This window comes from Pseudopipra pipra, chromosome 18, assembly GCF_036250125.1.
Source record: "Pseudopipra pipra isolate bDixPip1 chromosome 18, bDixPip1.hap1, whole genome shotgun sequence".
Taxonomy (NCBI): Eukaryota; Metazoa; Chordata; class Aves; order Passeriformes; family Pipridae; genus Pseudopipra; species Pseudopipra pipra.
In genome coordinates, this window is record NC_087566.1 from 9,572,147 (window position 1) to 9,594,578 (window position 22,432).

Genomic DNA, 22,432 nt, shown 5'->3' on the forward strand with positions numbered 1-22,432 from the left:
CAGAGAGGAGCTCTTTGTCAGGAACTGAAGTGATAGGACAAGGAGTAATGGGTACAAACTGAAAGAGGGGAAATTTAGGCTGGATATTAGAAATTTTTCCCTGTGAGGGTGGTGAGGCCCTGGCACGGGTTGCCCAGAGAAGCTGTGGCTGCCCCATCCCTGGAAGTGTGCAAGGCCAGGTTGGACGGGGCTTGGAGCAACCTGGGATAGTGGGAGGTGTCCCTGCCCATGGCGGGGGTTGGGACTGGACGATATTGAGGTCCTTTCCAACCCCCTAACCATTCAATGACTGTGTGTAACGCGTTTCTCCCTTAACATTCAGTGACTGTATCACGTTCTCCCAGTAACGCGTTTCTCCCGTACATCCTCTCCCACAGAAGCCTCTCAGGCGGTGACTCCGCGGCTGCCATTCCCGGTGAGCGGCTCGGCGGGGGTTCCCGGCTCCCCGGCCGGTGCCGGTGCCGGTGCCCGAGCTCAGCCCGAGTTCTCCGCCCGTTCCCCGCCCCGGAAGCCGCCGCCGGGGCCGGGCCGGGCCGCTCCGCCCCGCCATGGCCGCCCCCGGGCCCCGCTGCGCGCCGGCCGCCGGCCCCGCCGAGCCCCGCTGAGCCCCCCGGGCCTGGAGCGCCCTCGCCATGGGCGCGCTGTTCCGCGGGGAGCCCATGTGCCTGGTGCAGCTCGACCTGCGCAGCGGCTCGGCCTACGAGTGCCTCAGCGAGGTGGGCGAGCGCGGCCTGGCCGAGTTCCGAGACGTGAGTACCGGGTCCCGGGGGGCCTGCGGGGACATCGGGGCAGGCACAGGGCCGGGGGGGCCGAGCCGGGCCCCGGGGAGCCGCGGGGAAGGAGCGGGACTCCAGGACCGCTGCCGTTCCCAGCTTTCCGCGCCTCCGACACGCAGGTGTGTGGCCGGTCCCTGGGTCGCGTTCCCCTGGAAGCAGGGATCACGGCATCGTTAGGGTGGGAAGGGACCTCTGGAGGTCCAAGGCAGGGGCCCCTGGAGCAGGTGACACAGGAGCGTCTCCAGGTGGGTGGGACGGGTGATGGGAAGTCAGAGTTTGGAGCTCGGGCCTCCCTGACACTCCCTGCTTTGGGGTGGCCGCATCCCACCTTCTCACCGAAGTAGCTTGAACTTGGGAGTTACTTGCAGTGGGACCCTGTGGGAGACCCCCTGGGCCACGCGTAGCCACAGTGCCTTTGGGCTGAGTGTGTGTGCACAGCTCAGTGACGTGTCCACCCCACTGAAACAGCTGCTCTGTAGGTTTGTTTCTTCAGCATCACTGGCTCCTGGTTTGTCAAACACGTCTGTTCCTGGAGCAGCAATTCACCTTGCAGGAAACTACCTGCCTGACTATTGGGTTGGGCAATAATTAACCTTCTTTCTGCATTGTCTCATCATAATTATATGATGTTTGCTTGCTGACTGAGACTTTGGAATTTCTTCCAAATATACATCAGAAATGTAGGTTGCAGAATCTTTGCAGGGAAAGCTGGGAGAACTCAAATTAACAGCTGATTAGTAAATATGGTACAGAGGAGGAGGCAGATCTGTAAGAACGACAATGTGAGTGTATGTTTAACATTTGATGCCATTCCAGTCACTTGACACACCATTTATTGTGGAAATAACACATTATTGGTTCTGTTTAAAAGCTGAATAAGTAGGCAGAGACATTGCACTTATGGTAGGGGTATATACATAAAAAGATCCTTTTAAAACTTAACATTTAACATAGATTCTGTGGAAATCCATCACAACAAATTTGCTTGTAGGAAGGTTTGTTAATTTGAAGTCATTAAGCAGTATTTTAAAACTGTAGAAATAAGATTTGGAATGGTTTCTCCAGGAGATCTCATTGATTTTTTATTTGAGTACAACCAGCAAATGGCATGGATGATTCTACTTTAATAAAACCAATTCTGCTATTTGAAGACTTTTTAATCTTTTTAGGTTTTTGTACCTTCTTAGCTGAAAAGCACTTTAGAAAGAGAGAGCACACAGAACACATGCAAACCGTCTCTAGGAAGTCACAGGAACAGCTGTGGTTTTTTAGGGATGTTGCTGTTTTGAATCTCTGATAAGAATTTTGTCCTTCTCCTTCAGCTTAACCCAAATGTAAGTGTATTTCAGAGAAAATATGTGAATGAAGTGAAGAAATGTGAAGAGATGGAAAGAATACTTGGTGAGCTTTATTTTCATATCTGACCTTTCTCAGCCTTGACTTTATTAAAGTTAACATTACTAGAGTAGAACTACAGTGAAAGTTTCAGCTGCCAGCTTATGTGGTCTGACTGCTGTAGACTCATATAGAATTTTCATATGTATGAAAAAATAGACATCCATACACTCATCTCTTGAGTCTTTATGTAGACTTTTGGAGCTGGAGATGACTTCTGTGGTTTTGTGAGCTGTGAAATTCGCTTACACTAAATATAGGTCAGTGTTCTTTTGAGCTCAGAGGCAAAGAAGATTTGCTAATTTTTGCTGATAAATAATTGAGACCATTTCAGTATTGATTGCTTAAAACTCTGCTAGGAAAATGGAAGCTTTACTCTGGATATTTCCTTGACTGTAAGATATTCCCCGTTTTTTCATGTTGTGTAACTCAATACTGTTGATCTTCCAAGCACCCTTATTAGTAATTATGTTATCAGTAGTTGTGTTCTCATGGTAGTTAATGAATAGAGAGTTTGCAGAGCGTTACAGCCAAGATGCAGATTTCCTCAGTGTATCCTGAGGAAAAGTTACCATTGAAGGATTCCTTTTGTTGGAATCTCTCACCAGAGGCACGTGCTGGTCATGCCACACCATGCCAGCAGCTGTGTTGGCAATCTCCCAGTCCAGTGGGAGTTGCACGTGTGTCAAAGTTCCTTAAGCCTCCTTCTTTGAACACTTTTTATCCAAACATGGGGCAATGAGCAGAATGGCCATTTCTGGCAGAAAGTGAAATGATCGTGTGATAGAAACTGATGTGCAGCAACTAAGAGGTTCTAGGAAATATTAAAGCTTCTTACAAAGTACTTGTGGTTGAGAGATTTTCATCGCAGGCCTCTGAAGTTCACTCACTTGTGCAAACTTCCAAGGCGGGAATGTTCGGTGTGTTTTATCCCTTATGCTCTGTCAGTCCCTCTTTTTTGAAGATTAGTGTGTGTTGTTGCTAAAATGACTGAATAAAATAGCCAGGGCCTGGTGCTGCAGAGTGATCAGTGCCAGCAAGAGCAGCTGAAGGTCAACTCTGCAGCATTGTAGGAAGTCTAAGGCAATGCAGTTTCCTTTCTGATTCTGTTTTATTTCTCACTCCAGGATATTTAGTACAAGAAATTAAAAAAGCAGGTATTTCACTCCCTGAAGGAGATGTTGCTCCTCCTGCTCCCTTGCTGAAGCACATTTTAGAAATCCAGGTAACTTTTCCACTAAACAGATGCCGAAGTGTAGGGTATTGGAACTTAATTGCAAACTTAATTACTTGCTCTTTTATTAGGACTTCAGTTGTAGGGGTGTGGTGGGGGAGACAGAAGCATTCGCTTTCCTTTTTGTCTGATTGTTTTCCTTCCTGCCAGTGTCACTTCAAAGCCTGCCAGTGAGGTTTTGATATTAACACAAAATCCCTGTGAAGGGTCAAAGCCAACTCCTGGGGTGTGCAGCCATCCATTGGATTGCATGGAGTGGCATATTACACTGTTCCAGGCAAAATGTTGTCTTTAGATGTAATGCCTCATTTATTGCTTTGGGACTCACTGTGACTCTTTGTGCATCCGAAATTTCCAGGTGTGTGGGAGTTTTATATGCCCAAGGCTCTGCAGGTTCCACTGCTGGTTGCCCAGCAGAACATGGTGCTGATTTCTCTGAATTCTTTGCCTTGTGTTTTGTTAGAAAAGAAGTTTGTAAAACACAGATATAATTTTGAATAACATTCTGTTTTGCTGTAATTCTATTAAAGGAATAAATGGGTGTCTTCCACTCTGTGCTATCTGCAGTTCTAATTCTGCATTACTTAGACACAAATTAAGGGCAGAACAGACTTAAGAGATGCCAGTGGAGGATCAAGTGTACTCAATACAAAGCACTCTTTGGCAGATGAGGGATAAAACCTGTGGAGCCTGTTAATTAAGAAATTGGGAAACTTCCATCATTGTGGCAAATAACATGTGCTGAAAATGAATTCTACTCTGTTTTCCAAAATTGTGTTACTGATTCTGTGTCTTTTTCTCCCCCTCTGTGCCTTAGGAACAGCTGCAGAAGCTGGAGACAGAATTGAGGGAAGTAACTAAAAACAAAGAAAAACTGCGGAAAAACCTGCTTGAGCTGACAGAGTACAAGTACATGTTGAAGGTCACACAGAGCATTGTCAGGAGAACATCTGAGGTACTGCTAGGGGGTTTGCCAGGGGCCTTGTGTTGTGGGGCATTTTTGGCTCACCTTGTTAGTGGTTGTAGTTCAGTGCATGACTTGGTGTTGGGCTTTGCAGCCCTGGTCATTTTTCGTGATGGTTTGTGCCATGCTGGGCTCGTGTACAGGGCAAAATGCAGCCCTGAGATCAAGAGGAGCTTGGTGATTTCTCTCTTTGTTGAATGTTACTGCTGGTGCCAGTTGAAAATGAAGGTGTAATTGTGTTATTTTGATGCATAAATTGTGCTAAGAAATTTACAGTGTAATTTCACAGCACTGACTTCAGTTGCTAAGAGCAGGGCACTTGAGGTCACAAGGTCTCTCTGTTGCCTGAATTGAACAGGAGAGGGGTTTTATATTTGTAATTAAATAATTTACTTAATTAGCTTTTCTTCTTTATGATAATAATGGAATGAAAGTACTTTTTTTTTCTGAATGCTATGAATGATCCTTCTTTTTTATTTGCCAGTATGAATCTCATTTACATGCAAATTATGAAGAATTTCCATCTGTGGAAAATGAGCCATTAGTGGATTACAACTGTATGCACAGACTGACTGCCAGGCTGGGGTAGGTATGGGGCAGGCCATGTGTGTGAGACAGTATGTGCTGCTTCAAAAGTGCTTGAGGAGCTGCTGTAAAAAATGGGTTGTTCTGTAAAAGATGGACTGTAGTGTGACTGTAGTGACTTTAGACAAGGCAGGAGTCTGACCCCAATGGACCTTTGTAAAAAAACTGGGTTATTTGAAGGGATAAGTAGGACAGCGCCAAAAAATCCTGTCACAAAGCTTCCATCAAACCAAGAATGCATGTAAAGGAAAATCTCCCAATCATTACTTCCTGGTACTGTTTGAACTCTTTTTCCCTGATAAACAGACAGTGTTTCAATCACCTGGCAGTGTCAGTTGTAAATGTAACATTAATTGTGTTGCCTTTGAAACGCTGAGTGGATACTGCTGTCTGTGGCTTCCTTATGAGTGGGTATCTTGGCAGGAAAAAATTACAAACCTCACTATCACAGAAATAATCAGTTAGATATAATTCTAGTTGTGTGCTCAGGCCTGCAGTCTGTTTACTTTCCAAATAGAAATTTTATATACCAGCTGGTATTTTCTCTACCAGTTCCTTCCTGTTCAGGGTGGTGTTCCTTCTCCAGCTGTGGCAGATGTTAAATTATCATGACTGTGATCCTGAGTGATGATGCACTCTGAGTTTCTCATTTCTTTTCTTGTGAATTTTATCTTATATTTCAATTTTTTCTTTTTCCATAGATTCATATCTGGGTTAGTTCACAGAGCAAAAATTGAAGCATTTGAAAAAACACTGTGGAGAGTGTGTAAAGGTTATCCCTTCCTTACATATGCAGAGCTGGATGAGGCTCTGGAAGATCCAGATACAGTGAGTAAACATTGTAATCATCAGTTTATTTTGTTTGTACTTTTCATATGATTTGGAAGAATTGCTGCTCAGGTCTGCCTGCAGTGAATGGCAATGATTTCCCAGTGCCCTTGGAGGAAAAACCATTTTAAAGAATTAGAACTTGTAAGACTTGAAAATTCGAGGTCTTGGTGCCGACGTGACTGTAGGAGCAGCAATGAATTTACCATGGCTGAGCTTCAGGAGTGCAGAACTTTACTGTGGAATTTGTGTGACTTTATGATTGGCCACCTTGATCAAAATACGTGGCATAAATGGCTGCTTGGATATTTATTAACTAGGTCTGTACAGTGCATTGCATTTTAATAGCCATTTTCCTTCTTCATTCAGTAGTTAAGAAAGAGTCAAGCACAGGAGGTTTTTTTCTCTGAACTTATAAAATTAATCTTTTATAAATCAATTCTGGCAGCCTAATCTGTCACTTTTTTTTTTTGCTTTGATTCTAGTTTGTTACCTTTTTTTAGACTCCTTTGTTACTCAGCATTCTGAGATGGTAAAATAAAATCTCTCTTTTACTTTCCCTGAAAACTTTTTGTTTTTCTCCGACATACAAAAAATGCCCCCTAAAAACCAGACAGATACTGACACTCTTGAATTTTATTATTTCATCTTCACTGAAAATGACGGAAGATCAGTGCTACTAACACAGATTTTCCTAATTATTCAGCTTTGTTATTTTGCTCTAATTATGTCACAATGGAGTTGCTGGTTAAAACAAACTTCATTAACTTACCTTTTTCTGGTTTTATTAGGGTGAAACCACAAGGTGGGTTGCTTTCTTAGTGTCCTATTGGGGTGAACAACTTGGCCAGAAAGTAAAAAAGATTTGTGACTGGTAAGAAGTAAAACTAATGTAGAATTTCTTTCTACCTGGGTTATTTTCTATTTGTTTTTTTCCCCTGCACCCCTTTCTTGTAAGTGTTGATATTTAGACAAGGCTTTTGAAGTTAAATTTGTTCCCTCATTGCATCCAGCTCTATAATTAGGCAATGTACAAATAAATGTGAGTCATTTTACCTGCACACTTTACTAAGTACAGGCAAAATACCAACTCTCTCAGTTGAATCTGTTCCGTGGTTATTAAATGGTGTGTTGGAGATTTGACTGTGGCATGGGGGTGGGTGATTTGTTTTGGTTTAGTTTGTTACTTAACACAAACCTCTGTGTTTTGTAGCTATCACTGCCATGTGTATCCCTACCCAAACAACACCGAGGAGCGCCGGGCAGTTGTTGAAGGACTAAACGTTCGTATTCAGGATCTTACTACTGTGAGTAAAGAACAGATTTGCTTTTGCTGCAGTTGTAGCACCATAGGAAATCATTTGATAAATCTGAGCATTAATACACATTTCTAAAATACATACAGCTTTGGAGCTCAGTGTGACAGGATGTCATGGCCCTGGTCTCATGTTGCATGTGTCTGTTAAACCTCGGGGCACTTGGCATTGCCTTCTGTTTTCAGCAGAGGTTTGTTTGCCCTCCTGAAAACATGGCCCAGCATTGGACTCTTCAAGGTGCTCTTGTTGTGGTCAACACACTGGTCAACACAGTGTGTGGTCAACACAACCACTGTCACATTTTTGGTGAACTCTTTGTGTTTTTTTCTTGGACAAAGGTGCTGAATAAAACCGAGGAATACTTACACCAGGTGTTGTGTAAAGCGTCGGAATCCATCTATACCTGGGTTATCCAGGTGAAGAAGATGAAAGCCATTTACCATGTACTCAACCTGTGCAGTTTTGATGTCACAAAGAAGTGTTTAATTGCTGAGGTTTGGTGTCCAGTGGCCGATCTCCAGAGTTTGCGCCAGGCGTTGGAGGAAGGCTCAGTAAGTCAGCTGAGTGCTCACTGATGTGTAAACTTTGGTCTTGAACTAACTCTACAGATAAGGAAATAATGATAAAAATAGGCTGAAAATAGGCACAGGCAGATCTGTGTCTCTATCAACTTATATAAAACAATTTTTTTGTAAGCAGAGCCTTTATTTAGTGTTGTGTGTGGTGGGTTTTTTTTGTTGAATAACTTCTCTGTTGGACCCAAGTCCAGCTGGGCTCACTGTGCTATTTGGAGTCTCATAGAAGGTGCAGTTCCCTTTCGTTGGTTTTTGTTTCATATGAGAGAATTTCTAATAACAAATCTTTGGTTTTTAGTATTGACTGATGAGTCTCATCTGATATTTCATATGAAGAAAGGATTAGACACTGTACATAATCAGTGTTTCTAGAGAAGGCACAAACATTAAACTTTAGGCTCAATTTGGTGGTAATTCAGGATCAGTGAAACTGCTGATAGAGCAAAGGTTTTCAGTTTGATCAGATTAACTGAGATCTTGTATAAATTTATCTTCTGTCTATAATTAGAGGAAGAGTGGAGCTACAATTCCCTCATGCATGGAAACCATCAGGACAACACAACCTCCTCCAACTTTGATACGTACCAATAAATTCACCTCAGGGTTCCAGAACATCGTTGATGCTTATGGAGTTGGAAGCTATGGGGAAGTTAATCCAGGTTGGTCCTTCTGAAAACTGAGCTGAGGGTTGTGCTGTCATTGCTGCTTGCCTTAATACCTTGCTGAACTGGACACCAGGAAAGGCAAAATGGTGAAAACCACACTGCTCGTTAGTAGCTGTTCTAAAATTTCAGTAGCCCATCAAAAGTACAAATGATGCTCCAAGCAGGAAGATGGGATTTGATTTTGCTGAGTTACTTTAGCATTAAAGATGCTGATAATAGCTGTAGAATATCTCTTTATATGTTTTACTTTGGGTAGGATAAGATATTAATGGGAAAAAAAGAAAATGTTGGTAATGGTTATTGATCCTACTGAAGTGTGGAGCTCATCACTTGAAAAATTCAGCTTGTTGAATAGCTCAGTTTAATATACTTGTAGCTCTTCTGACTGTGTCATGCTGTACAGGACAATGTACATTATAATACAGACCTGAAATACCCACAGAGGAAGAACTGCTTGGTTCTATTTACTATTGCCCTCAGAATTGTCGTTGCTAAAGGATACACAATAAACAAGCTTTAAACTGATCTAAATTTATAGTGTGGGGAAAAGGTCTCTTAGTTGGGGGTGAAATGTCTTTCAAACTTAAAGCTAAAAACTTTGAGAGATTAAAGTGATGGAATTGGTCAGGCACAGTTCAGACAGAACATCATCAGCTGTGCTGTGCCTGAAATGTGCTGTTTCCTTTCAGCTCTCTACACCATCATCACCTTCCCCTTCTTCTTCGCTGTTATGTTTGGAGACTTTGGGCACGGGCTGCTCATGTTCCTGTTTGCACTCCTGACAATACTGTATGAAAACCACCCCAGGTTAAAAAGATCACAAGATGAGGTAAAAGGAATTACAGGTTATTTCCTTCTCATCCAGCCAGATCACTCAAATAGTGACTATATTCACTTGAATAGTCACTATGTTTCTGAAAAGTATTATTTATTGCACATGTATTAGACTGGTTTTTTTTCCTTTGTTTAAGGATTTTCTGTATTTAAAGTCCCTTGAGATTAATGTGATATCTTAAACTAGTCACTTTTTTTCAAAGAGCAGAAACAGTCAAGTTGTAATGAAAGACTGACAAAAATTAGTTGATACTTTTGGGCTTGTCTTTGTTTCTGCCAGGGCTACTCAGTGATGTGAGTATTTACAGAATGTGGTCACGGTGGCAACGTGAGGAGAAAATGATTTTTCAGATTCCATCTTTTATTGTTTCTAAAAAGAGCTGCAGTTTGAAATTTGCTAAACTTTATTTTAGCTCATTTTTTAATCATATGGGGTTGGGATGCAGGAACACCTGCATCCCTTATTAGAATGATATTTAATTAAGAAGGGCTGCAAATGTATAACTTCTTGTAAACTGGTCTCAGGAAGGAAATGGCTGTAAAAGACTATTTGTGTAATGGTGCCAATGAGAAAAGTCTCAGTGTGTGTCGTGAGAGCTCGTATTCCTTAGTGACTGTTCAGAAAAAATGTTTCGTTTTTACAAATCTTTATGTGTCCAAAAATGTTTCCCCTACAAATGTCTAGATAACCATTGCTCACAGAGCAGATGATTTTCTCTATTGTTTTTCCAATCCTTACAGATAATGAAAATGTTATTTGAAGGCCGATACGTGATTTTGTTGATGGGTCTGTTTTCTATATACACTGGATTGATTTACAATGACTGTTTTTCCAAGTCAATAAATATATTTGGGTCTGGATGGAATGTTTCAGCAATGTTTGAGCAGAAGGTTTGGCGGTGAGTAGCATGTTTGCTACACCATTAAACCAGAGATGTACTTCTTGCAGCAGTTTAACCCTCTTTTAACTCTCTTCTTATGGTTTGTCTTAATACATTTTCCAGGGGTGTCTCTCTCTATAGACATCAGATTTTGAGAGGAATAGAAAACACAGGGCTAGTTCTGAAGGAATTTGTCCTAGGTTATGCTTCTGGAACGAATAGTTGAGCAGCATTTACTGTAAAGAAAGTAACAGTTAATGAAGTAAATTAATTACCTGGCACTCATTAGTCTCTGCACAGCTTTTCTTGATAGTAAAAAAAAAAAGGCTATGTGCATTGTCAAACCTCCTTTTTCTCAGTGGGGTGACCTCATTGATTTGAGTTTTTAAGGGCCTGAGGTATTTAGGAGTTCACAACTTGCATCTCGTGTTGCCTCAGAAACAGGAAGTGGTTTAACGTAGTCGAGTCAAAACCTCTGACTTTGGTTAAAATGAGAGCAGGTTGTGTGTGCTGTGTTAACTAGAAACCATGTGAAGTTAGAGTGGAAATTCCCCTTGCAAAAGGTAGCAATTATTCCTTGAGTTTTGTTAGTCAGTTTTAAAAAACTTACTAAAAGCAAATTGTGAATTTTTAAAATGAAACTTTCAGTTCTGGGGGAATGAGGAATAAAATCCATAAACTTTCCTTTCAAAGGCAGGCAGTGCAAATTGAGCCCAGACTGAGAGTTTCTTGTTGGGTTTTTTGCTATTGTTCATATTGACCAGGACTTTTGTGCTTAGAAATCCTTTGATTCTTTGAAAGTGGGACAGTGGGTCAGGTAAAGGAAAGCAGGAGCAGTGTCCTCATTGAACTGAAAGTGTATATTGTCACTGTGATTAAACAGTGTCAGATCTGAGTGTGTTTTTCTTTCTCTGCAGCCTTGAGGATCTGAAATCTAATAAATTTTTAGCACTGGATCCAAATGTTTCTGGTGTGTACAATGGAGCTTATCCCTTTGGAATCGATCCGGTTGGTTTTATTCTTTTTAATTATTCACTTGTGATGATCAGTCATTTGGACATTAGATTTTTGTATGTGTATTAGGAAGATAAATCTTAATATGAAAAGTACATTTCTGTTTGCATTCTCCATTCAAGAAAATCTTTTCTTTTAACAAGTTAAACTTGTTAAAGTTTAACAAGTTAAACAAGTCAAAAGTTTAACTATTTTCACAACACTCAAATTTCTGTTGTGATCCCCATTTGAGGTAAAATTCTGGTCTCCAGTAAAGAAAGAATACTGGTTTATTCCTTCTGCTGGGCTGTTTTTTAATGCTGGTTTTGTGTTTTCTTGTTCAGATATGGAACTTGGCAAGCAACCGCCTCACTTTTTTAAATTCTTTCAAAATGAAAATGTCGGTGATTTTTGGAGTGACTCACATGACTTTTGGAGTTGTATTGGGGCTGTTTAACCACTTGTAAGTACTTCAAAGTTAATATTAACATTTTTTGTCAAATCTTCATTTATAACACTTAATCTGGTAAGAGAAAGTGGAATTTGTTTTTGAAAACAGAATAATAGTAATTGTGAAAACTGTTCTTAAAAGACCGTAAAAGAGAAGTCTTCCTTCATGTAAATGAGATGATGGATCAGTGTTATGGCAAAAAAATCTGAAGACATCAATTAATACAAGACTTTATTTCATTTGTTGGTAAATAAAGTTACATGCCTCTTGTGGGCTAATTTCCACTGAAATACCTGATTACAATTTTGCTGAAGAAGAAGAAATCAGTTCTGGATTGTAATGTCAGTCCTGCTGTTCAAAAGTGTGGGGTGCTGCTTTGTTTTATTGAAATTATATTTGGGCCATGTTGATATTTGTTTCTAACACTTACTTTTAATCCCCCCCCCCCCTTTTTTATCTTTTAGGCATTTCAAGAAGACATATAATATTTACTTGGTTTTTATTCCTGAGCTGTTATTCATGATGTGCATCTTTGGCTACCTTGTGTTTATGATCTTCTTTAAATGGTTGGCTTACTCTGCAGAGGACTCCACGTCTGCTCCCAGTATTCTGATTCAATTTATTAACATGTTCCTGTTTCCTGGTGGTGGTGGTGAAACAAAGGGCCTCTACCCTGGCCAGGTGAGTGGTGTTCTTACACACTTCTGACATCCTGTGTTCCCTGTGCAGATAACACTTTAAAGGAAAACAAGATGGCTTTTCCTACTTAGGATTTTGTGATCTAATCTAATTTTTTCCCTCCTCAAACAGGCTCCTCTGCAGAGGTTTTTACTTAGTGTTGCTTTTCTTTGTGTTCCTGTTATGCTTCTTGGGAAACCACTGTATTTATATTGGTTGCACAGCGGAGGCCGAGGCATTAGAATGTGCAGGGTAAGTACTGGAAGACTCCTGCATGTTTGCTCAGTGCAGAAGAGTTCAGGTGGTGTTGTATTATTGCACAGTCATGTCCTCACTGGATATTTCAGAGAATGGTTTGGGTTGGAAGGGACCTTAAAGACCTTGCCACGGGCAGGGACACCTTCCACTAGCCCAGGTTGTTCCAAGCCCCATCCAACCTGACCTTGGACACTTCCAGGGATGGGGCAACCACAGCTTCTCTGGGCAACCTGTGCCAGGGCCTCACCACCCTCACAGGGAAGAATTTCTTCTGTATACCTAAACTTAAATTTCCCCTTTTTTGAGTTTGAACCCATTACTTCTTGTCCTATCACTGCAGTTTCTGCTCAACTTGGAAAATTTTTGACTGAAACACATAATAGTGCTTTGTTCCTCTAAATCTTTTTGCCTTTAAATAAATTTTGAAAATGTCATGGCAGCCTGCTTGAAGACACAATCCATTTCCATTTTATAGAGTGGCTACAGACCAATCAGAAAAGAAAGTGAAGAGGAACTTTCTCTCCTGTCATGTCCTGATGTGGAGGAAGGCAGCAGCCATGCAGACAGTGGGCCCAGAGAAGGGGATGCAGAGGAGGTGATGCTTTTACTTAATGTCTAGTTTTTATGTCCTTAAAAGCAAATTAGAAGTAGGAAATCAATAAGATAATCTGTACTCTGCATGCCTGGAAGTTTGGAAGAAAATTAGCTGAGCCTTTACAGAGACATTGAATCCTGAATCCAATTTGCTTATATTTATTTATTGCTATTTTAGCATTATTTCTTGGTCTTTCCAGACTGCTGCAGTAAACCACAGTCCATCTGTAGCAGAGAACAGGAAAAGGGCTTTATTGGCAAATAAGGCTCTGCTTTTAAGATATGGGTTTTCTGAAATTGAATAGTGGGGTAAAAATCCTGGTTTATCTATGGTTTTATGGATTCTTAAACTTAAGAGAAGGTGATGACTGCTCAGCTTCCTGTTAGTTAATCTTGGGTTTTCATCTGGACAAAAGTCTTTTTATGTCTGCAAATTACATCTTGTGATGAGGATTATTGCTGGTGGGGGTTGGGAGGCATGGGCAGCATTCCTAGTCCCCACCTACTGCTGCTGTTTAGTTTGGGCAGATTTTTAAAGGGCTTGGCAGATTCCACTGATTTCTTGTGAGTTGAAAGGAAAAGAAAAATTGCTTTTTGTTCTCTCATGCTATGCTGTGTTGTTTAAATTGATACAAATGTGTTTTTATCTTCTAGCTGAATTTTGCAGATGTTTTTATGAATCAGGTGATTCATACCATTGAATACTGTCTGGGATGTATTTCTAACACAGCCTCATACCTGAGACTCTGGGCATTAAGTCTTGCTCATGCACGTAAGTGGGGATTTTTTTGATATTTTGTGGTTTTTTTCCCCCATTTGTCTTTATTTTTAATGCTGGTTAGAGGGAGGCTGGCCTGTTCAAGTGATACTAACATAAAATTATCTTTTTCTTAATTTAAAAAAAAAATTCCCTATTTAAACTAATCATGATCTATGGAAGCCCCCAGACTAAAATTGTGACTTTATGTAAAATTTTGCTCTCACTAGATGTGGTTTTGACATTGATTTTTGAAACCTTTGAACATTTGAAGGGTTTGGGGGCAACTAACTGGGATGGGGGAGTTCTTGGAGTTCCCGTGTTCAGTGGCTCCTGTACTATTGGTTAAACTGGAATAGGTCAGAGTGGCTCACTGGGTGACTGTACTCAGTATCAACATTAATTATGAAAACATTTTGGTTTTTACCAGAGTTATCTGAAGTTCTGTGGCAGATGGTGATGAGGGTGGGGCTCCGTGTGGACACCTCGTATGGTGTCTTGCTGCTGGTCCCTGTCCTGGCCTTCTTTGCTGTGCTGACAGTTTTTATCCTGTTGATCATGGAGGGGCTTTCTGCTTTTCTCCATGCCATACGACTTCACTGGTAAGTTCATTTTTTCCTTTAGCATATACTGGCTTGTTTAAGAGGAATTTTTATGTCAAAATATTAGGTACCTTAAAAAAGTGTAAAATGCAACTCATGCTACTGTAATAGATTTATTTAATCATATTAAATAGATTATCATATTAAATAGATTTAATCATATTAAATAGATTTATTGAATCATATTAAATAAATGGCTTGTTAGTTGGATGTGATTGTTCCTCTGGAATATTTTCAGTAAATTCAAATACATTGGCTTATGGTGCATATTAACCTCAACCACATTCAGAGTTGATTTTGGTGCAAACTATGAGTACATTTAATTTATAGTAATGCAGCTTTTCATAATGTAGAATATTAGTAACATGGATAAGTATTTTTCAATTCAGCCTGGTTATCACACTGTATGGTTTCAGTTTATTTAATTTATTTGGTTCAACAGAACATTTATATTACTGAGTGGGGCTGCCAACTCTTAAGTATTTTAATCCTTTCTTAGTCTTAATATCACAAGCTCTGCATGTTGGAGTGGATTCAGAGCACGTTTAGTTTGAAACCTGATGAAATTTGCAGTTTAAGAAATATGATGTATAAACATGAGGCAGAGCTGTTGCATGACAGCATTGTCCTCATGATATTGTACGTTTGCAAAGCAATTAACTGCAACCAACTCAAAAACAAACTAGGAAGCCAGAAGTAAGAAATGAGCCATTACAGCACAATCCAGTGGCTTTGGGTCTCCTGAGAAACATGGAATTAGCCTGGAACTGCAATGGGAAGATGAAATAGCTGCACAGAAAACAAGTGAGAGGATTAGGGTTGGTTTTGTTCAGTCTCTCGTGTTGCACAGCTCTGTCCCTTGACAGCTGATTCCTTTGGATTCATGCACAGATTCTGTTTTTTTGTCTTGTTTCAGGGTGGAATTTCAGAACAAATTCTACTCCGGTGCAGGATACAAGTTTACGCCTTTCTCTTTTAAGCACATTTCTTTACATTTTAATAAAGATGATGTATGACAGTTTGGCTGCTGTCAGCAGAAATGTTTGGAATTGTCTGCAAATAACCACGCGATTGGATCTTGCCAATGAATGGTTTCTTGTGGAAGAAAGTGGTTTTCACTGATTGCCTTATAATGCAGCCAAATAATACTGTAAAATATACCTCCCATAGATAGACATCGCAGATCTGGAGCATCTTGTAAAGTATATGGATATAAAATGTACATTTTTCTTGATAAACTAATGTAAATTAATTTTATTCTTTAAAAAAAAAAAGTTGTTACTGCTTGTCCTAAAACCTGAGTAGGCTGCTTTTTTTTTTTTTTTGAGGCTGTTTATTTTCTTGAATGGTTACTTTTAAGTTATCTGAAAGAATGTGCATCGTATTAAGCATTTGTTACTAATCACATACTTAACCAAGCTGCATCTTGTGCACTTTGGGAACAATTCAACAATGCAAATTCAACAGTGAAACAGAAGCAAGGTATGTTTTCAGTATGTGTTCCAGTATTATTATGAAGTATAAATTTATACACAGCAATGCAACGTGCTCTTTTTTGACCATATTTAAAATTACACTGGAAATGTTAATTGTTCATTCTGAGTTCTACCTGGAATTACTACTTTAAGCTTTTGGAAGCCACACTGATATTTATATTTAATGTTATGGAGGAAGGCAGGATTAGAAGCATTACTCCTTTTCCCTGTAGCGAGGAATAACTTTTGCACAGGGAATAACGAATTGGTCTCAATCCTTCATTCTGTTTGGCTGTGAGGACACACAGACAGCACTACCTGATGTTGTAAAACCTTAACTTATACCGAATAACGTGGAAAGAGGTCGTTTTATACTATTTTTGTATCAGTGTGAAAATGGGGATACTGCGATCATCTTTTACCACCTTGTGCCATGCGAGCAGCACAAGTTAAATTTTGCACTTGTTTCATACGAGTTCCCAATAAAGCCTCGTTTGCGCTGTGCCGAGCGGGGCCCGTGTTTGTCCGTAGCCTTTTCCCTGTCCCAGGCGGTGCTGAGGGGAAGGAGCGCCCGTGAGAGACGGCGGGCGCTGAGGGGCAGGAGCTGCCGTGAGGGACGGCACGGGACGAGGGCAGGCGGCCCCGCGGCCCCTCGAGGCACCTCCCGAGGCGGGCGCGCAGCCCCCGAGGCGGGCCCTGGGCGGGCGGCGGCCGTCGCTCCTCCCCGCCCCGTTGCCGTGGGCACCGTGAGGCGTCGGAGCGGTCGCCGCCATGAGCCTGGGCGACGTGCGGCTGCGGTGGCTGCGGGACCGAGCGCTCGCCCTGTTGGGTCTGAGCGACCCGGCGCCTTTCGAGGAGCTGCTGAGCCGCGGCGAGGAGGCGCGGGCCGTGCTGCGCTTCTTCGGCGAGGATGCGAGCGGGGCGGGCCCGGCGCTGCTGCTGCTGCTGCGGGCCGAGCGGCGCGGCCGGGACGGTGAGGAGGCGGAGGGTGAGGGCCCCGCCGAGCCCTCCCTGGGCACCGCCTGGCCTCGGGCCCCACCTCCTTCTTTCTCCCTCCGTCAGGGCCACATTTGTCGTAGCCCCGTAATCCCTGTCCTTACCCCTTTCCCTGCCTCTCCACTCCTTGGGCTGTGTGCTCCTGGACCCCTTCAATCCCACCCACTTGCAGACTTTGCCCCCTCTGGGTTTGCCCTGTTGGGATTTGCACCATCCCTGCTGCAGAGGGGTTATATCGTGCTTTCCTCCCATGTTGTGTTTGTGCAGATCCAGGAGACACGAAGGGGGTTGCAGGTGAGCTGCAGGAGGATGGCCCGGGTAACCCCTGTCCTGAGCAGGTGCCTGGAACAGCCTCCTGTGTGGCACTGGAGGGCAGTCGGTGTTCTGGTGGCCAAAGCGTGGTCCTGGCAGGCCACAGGGGCTGAATGTGATCTGCTGATGTGGTTCTCTTAAGCGGATCCAGCAGAATCTGTAACATCAGCAGGTTCTTGTCCCAGGAAAGCAGATCTGATTTTGTGGAGAGCGTCCTGGGCAGTGTGGCTGATTAGTGTTTTCCCAAGAGCTTCTGCTTCAGGATGCTCCTTTGAAAAGAAAGGTCTCCTAAGTTTGGCTCTTTCATCTTTTCCAGGTAGAAGGAAAGAAAGAAACTGTCTGGGATGAACAAAATCAATCCACAAACATAGATCTTCTTTGTCTGTGACATCTTTTACTGGCTTTATAATTTCAACTTCTTAGAGATTGATTTTATTAAAATACAATTAATATGTTCCCTTTAGTAGGAATGAAACAATTTACCTTGTCTTAAGAGTTGCAAGCTCTTCTCTTGTTTCTGATGTAGTGTTTTGAGGATAAAAGTGGTGATCCTGTAAAGACTGAACATCAGTCCAATACTTTAATCTCAGTATTGTAGAGAAGCCTTTCACACACACACAGAAGGAAAAAATAATAAAGGAAAATGGATAGAAAGTGTGTTATAAAGGGTGCATGACAAACCCCTTAATTATTTGCATTTCCATTTACAAAGTAGTTTCATCTTGGAATGTGTTAATCCACTCACTTTGCCATAAAAAATCAATTGTGTTGGAAAATGCTGGTAAGGATTTTCTAAATAAAGACCAATTTCCTGCAGAACACAGTACAGTTCCTTGCTTATTTGGATTCAGTTCTCCACAAGTAAAGCTGTCCTATGGAGAAATGGACAATTAACATCAAGGTTGGATGGCTGGTTGCTGAAAGGTGATGCTGACGATGGAAGAAAATGCTCAATCATTTAGTTTGAGAGGAAAATTGGACAGATCCATCTTATACACAAGGATAATGTTCTTTAATTGAGTTCTCTGGTGTTGTTCCCTCTTAGGGGTGACTCAGGGAAGCAAGACATCCCCTCTGCAATCTGCAGACAACAAAAGTGTGTCAGGTGATGACAGTACAGAACACACCCAACAGGTACATACCTTGTGTTTCGCTCTGTCCTTTTCTGGGTGCTGGCTTTCTGATGGAAATATTGCAGTAAAACTGGTAGGCAAATCAAAGAGGTTCAGTGCAGAGCAAGGACTCAGAGCAGAACATTTTACAAGAACAGGAATTTCCATTCATAACCAGTGGCCTGTTGTGTCTGCCATAGCCTCTGACACTGGAAATCAAGTGTTTCCAAAGCTGATGCTTTTTATTGCTAGCTGAGTGGTTTTTTAGCATTTCATATATTTTATTAGTTTATTTGGACAGCACTATGAAGATAATTGAGTTAAACTAATAGTTCTATCTCAGGCAAATATTTTCTTGCTGTTAAGGGGCGTGGTAGCAAACAGGAATAGTCATACGTCCTTTTTATTTTTTGTTTCAGCTACAGGAACAGAAAGTTGACAAAGTGTGTTTCTACGTGGCTCTTGATGAAATTCCTGAAGGATTTGTGTCAGATTTTACTGTGTATTTTCTGAAAGACACCAAAGGTGTGTGCCCTGAAGAGCTGCAGGCTCAGTGTTTTGGGTTTTGCGTGAAACAACAATTCTCATTGAGAAAATGTGGCTGAGATTCAGGATAGTGCATATCCAGCCTAATATACTGGGTAGGAGTACAGTCAGAATAGAACAGAAATCAGGAATGCTTTTATGGCACTTCTGTGCAAGATTTTCCTGGTCTATCTGTAAAATAAGGGTTCAAATCAAGGCCACTGTTTTTTTGAACAGAAAACCATTTTCTAACTCTCTGGCTGGATTGTCAAGGCTTAAACCCAGGTGATGACACTGAAGTATTTTTCTGCCCTTTCTGAAGAAGCATCTGCACTATTAAACCCAGCATTTGTTTTGAACGTGACTTGTATCAAACCTAGTAGTGTTTTACTGGAGTTTTAACTTATTATGGAAAGGACTTTATGCTTTATGCTTTCTGTATAAAATAATTAGATTTATGCTAATTATTTGTGTACTAGAAAAAGTTGCTGAACCTAAGGACCTGACTGAAGCTAATGAGATTCTTCCTCAAGTGATAAAGTCTGGTATACTGACTGATGACACTGCCTTGATGCTAAAGGATGCCATCTCCCAGGTAAATGTGTTACAGCTCTTATATGTGGAGTCTTGAGTGTTTCTAGGAGTGATTTGCCCCCTTAGTATTCTGCTGATCATATGTACTATGCATAAGAAATACTATTATATAAGTGACCTTCATATGCCAAAAAGAAGTTTTTGTTAATCCTTGTCTGATATTTTGTTTCCTAAATTGTTTGTAAAGATGTGGAGATGGGCATTATTTCATTGCCTTCCCCTATGTGAGAATCATTTAAGAGTGCGACACCAGACACCTTTGTGGCTGTGTCTGTGTCTTCAGGGATTTCCATAAAGACCTTCTGGAGCTATTCCCCTGCAGAATTTGAGGCAGAGAGAATGATGCCAAAGGGCTGAAATGGAAGGAGACGCACCAAAATTAAATTTTAGAACAATGTCCAGTGCTTAAGTGAATTTCTAGTAAACTGACTTCTTTTTTTCTGTGGCACCTTTTGAATTCTAGGTGTTTTCACCAGCTCTCTCCCATGGTCAGCAGCAGACTAAGGAAACTACCTTTCATTCAGATAGTGAAAACACAGATTCTGAAGAAATGAATTTACCTGAGTCTGACCTTGCAGAAAAGAAAGAACAGCCTGTGGAAAACTCTGATACTTCAGTGAGGACTGAAACTATACGACAAAGAAAAGGTGAGTGTTCTGCCTCTGCAGCACTGTGGGGATTAGATCTCATGGCAGTAAAGAGGTTTAGCATCCCTTCTCTGACAGGGACTGCTGCCATTCCATTTTCCAGGAATATATATTTGTTTGCATTGTGTTAACTACTAAAAAAATGAATCTGTTTTGCCCTGTCCTCAAGCAGGCAGAGCAGGTGGTTGGTTACCTGTCCTCAGGTAGCCAAGAAGAGGGAAGGCAAAGGCCATTCCAGTGGTGCCATGTTACCAATGCTGTTGGAATGAGACAGTTCCTTCTGTGTGCATTTTCTTTCAATAGGAGATGTTGAACTGGAGATGCCAACTGTAAATCTGGATGGAGAAGTGCCTGTTCTTGCCTCAGATCCATCAGTGGTTCAATCTCTGGAAAGTTGTGCAATGACCTGGCAGAAATTAATATCCACAGTTCTGAAGGAACAACTGAAAAAGGTTCCACAGGTAACGTTGCTTATAACTCCAGGATAATTATACTGCTGGAGACTTTGCTTCCTTCCCCCATAAGACTCTCTTTGAATAGTTTGTGTTAATTTTTAATTCCTCTTCATGTTTGCTTGTTGGAAAACCATTTACTAATTGATGAAAAGTAGAAAAAAAGTAGTGAGGAACTGTGTGGCTCTGGGAAGTAGAATATAAATAGAATATAAAGTAACTCAGTGCAGATCCTACCCACACAGGATAACTAAGGGACTTCTGTTATCTTCTCTTCTAAAGAGCCATGAAATACTAAAAGCTGCAGTGATTTTTTTTTAAATAGACAGCTATATTTTTGTTTGAAAAAAGTAATCTCAAACAAAAAAGTTCCAATTTTAAGATTCTGATTCAGCAAACACATATATGACTAATACAATTAAAAATACTGTGGGATTTTATGTCTGTAAAGTTACCTGTGCATAAGCTTTTGGACTCTCCAGCTCCAGCTCAGGGATATATTCCCTATGAGCAGTTCCCTTCAGTGTGTGTAAAAGTCTTGATTTCAAGGATCTTCTTCTGTCTGGGTTTTTGCGTGGTTGAGTCATATCAGATTTGTCTCAGCATAAAACATATCAAAAACAAAGAACAAATATAGTCCTGGTTATAAGTTTTCACTCTTGCCTAATAGTAATTTGGATCTTTTTATTTGTTTCCACATTGCTTGTAGGGTGATGGTGCACTTGCAGAGATTGACCTCTGGCGTAAAAAAAACGCAGCTTTAAGTGATCTTGCTGAGCAGACGAAGGTTCCAGAGGTGCAAAAAGTCTTGGAAATATTACAAGAAGCTGAATCTGAGTGTGTTGGAGATTTACAGATAGTCTTGAGTGACCTCAGAAAATATCACATGGAAGCTCTGGATAACGTTAAGTTTCTTTCAGCCCTCGAGCGCCATTTGCAGGTACGTGAACTTGAGAAAAGTCGGTGGAGTTTGAGCTGTAGTTACCTGAGTTTGGTTTCTCTGTTGGTGTAATCACCTCTTGTTTATATTTTTACTTTTTATCAGCAATAAAGGTGTACTCTAGATTAATAAAATATATTTAATTAAAAAGAAGATTTGCTTATTTTTTTTGAGTTACAGTTGTTTTGGAAGCCCAGAGCTGTGAACACTTTGTTTGTAAATCCATCCTTGGGAGAATTTGATAGTGTAGCTGAACTGGGGAAAACAAAGATTTCTCTACTCCATTTTTTAAGTAGTTTCTACCACAAATTGCAGCTGATGTCTCAGTGTTTAAATTTTATTGAAAATCATCTGAACATCCAAATAAAGAGTTGAGCCAAAACCCATCTGGTGACAGCTTTTACAATAAAGAGACTATTAATAAGACAGGACATAAAAAGCATTTGGAGCAAAAGATGCAGATTTGCACATCCTTAACCATGGGTGTTATTGAGGCACCAGGGTTATTTATTTAATAATGTCACAGACTTAACTTCAGGCATCTATAGAATAAATACTGGTTTACTGAATGCGAATTTATGTGTTTTCATGACATCTTATTCTCAATATGCATTTCACAGAATTTAGCATATGGCACTGGGGCTGATGTTGTCCTGAACACAATTCCCTCCCTGCTCCATGCCCTGAAGATGGTGTGGGTTATGTCCCGACATTACAACAAGGATGAGCGGATGGTTCCCCTCCTGGAACGAATTGCGTGGGAAATTTCCGCAGCAGTGTGCAGATTTTTGGATCTACACACACTGTTTGAGTAAGTACTGCATTCCTGTTTAACTAGGCTGCATTTATTAAAAGCTTTGCTTGTTTTATATCAAGTGCAATCGATAACACTTTCATCAAATAGGGACCAGCATTTTTCAGCCATCTGAAGCTGTATTATAAGATCAATTAAAAGTCAATTTATTTTGTAATTTTCATAAATTACTAAACCAG

The 22,432-nt window shown here is 41.0% G+C and overlaps 2 protein-coding genes across 3 annotated transcripts in view; both read left to right on the forward strand.

Moving 5' to 3' along the window:
* Window positions 1-219: 219 nt before the first annotated feature.
* On the forward strand, window positions 220-16,369 carry ATP6V0A2 (ATPase H+ transporting V0 subunit a2). The gene is made up of 20 exons (XM_064675150.1): window positions 220-749; window positions 2,099-2,177; window positions 3,299-3,396; window positions 4,223-4,360; window positions 4,854-4,954; window positions 5,656-5,782; window positions 6,574-6,656; window positions 6,996-7,089; window positions 7,437-7,649; window positions 8,182-8,332; window positions 9,028-9,167; window positions 9,914-10,071; window positions 10,971-11,061; window positions 11,391-11,509; window positions 11,962-12,178; window positions 12,308-12,427; window positions 12,909-13,028; window positions 13,682-13,799; window positions 14,215-14,386; window positions 15,303-16,369. The coding sequence occupies exons 1-20, from the start codon at window positions 633-635 to the stop codon at window positions 15,400-15,402; spliced, it is 2,556 nt and encodes an 851-aa protein (XP_064531220.1). The 5' UTR covers window positions 220-632; the 3' UTR covers window positions 15,403-16,369.
* A 154-nt stretch (window positions 16,370-16,523) lies between these two features.
* Window positions 16,524-22,432, forward strand: part of DNAH10 (dynein axonemal heavy chain 10) — a 52,673-nt gene continuing 46,764 nt past the window's right edge. Inside the window, exons 1-8 of one of the 2 annotated variants that reach the window (XM_064675145.1) lie at window positions 16,524-16,849; window positions 18,215-18,303; window positions 18,701-18,806; window positions 19,286-19,401; window positions 19,864-20,047; window positions 20,351-20,508; window positions 21,209-21,439; window positions 22,060-22,250. In XM_064675145.1, the coding sequence (XP_064531215.1) occupies window positions 16,633-16,849; window positions 18,215-18,303; window positions 18,701-18,806; window positions 19,286-19,401; window positions 19,864-20,047; window positions 20,351-20,508; window positions 21,209-21,439; window positions 22,060-22,250 (1,292 nt within the window). In that variant the 5' untranslated portion in view covers window positions 16,524-16,632. The remainder of the gene's footprint in view (window positions 16,850-18,214; window positions 18,304-18,700; window positions 18,807-19,285; window positions 19,402-19,863; window positions 20,048-20,350; window positions 20,509-21,208; window positions 21,440-22,059; window positions 22,251-22,432) is intronic. The other variant, XM_064675147.1, reaches the window with a different exon arrangement.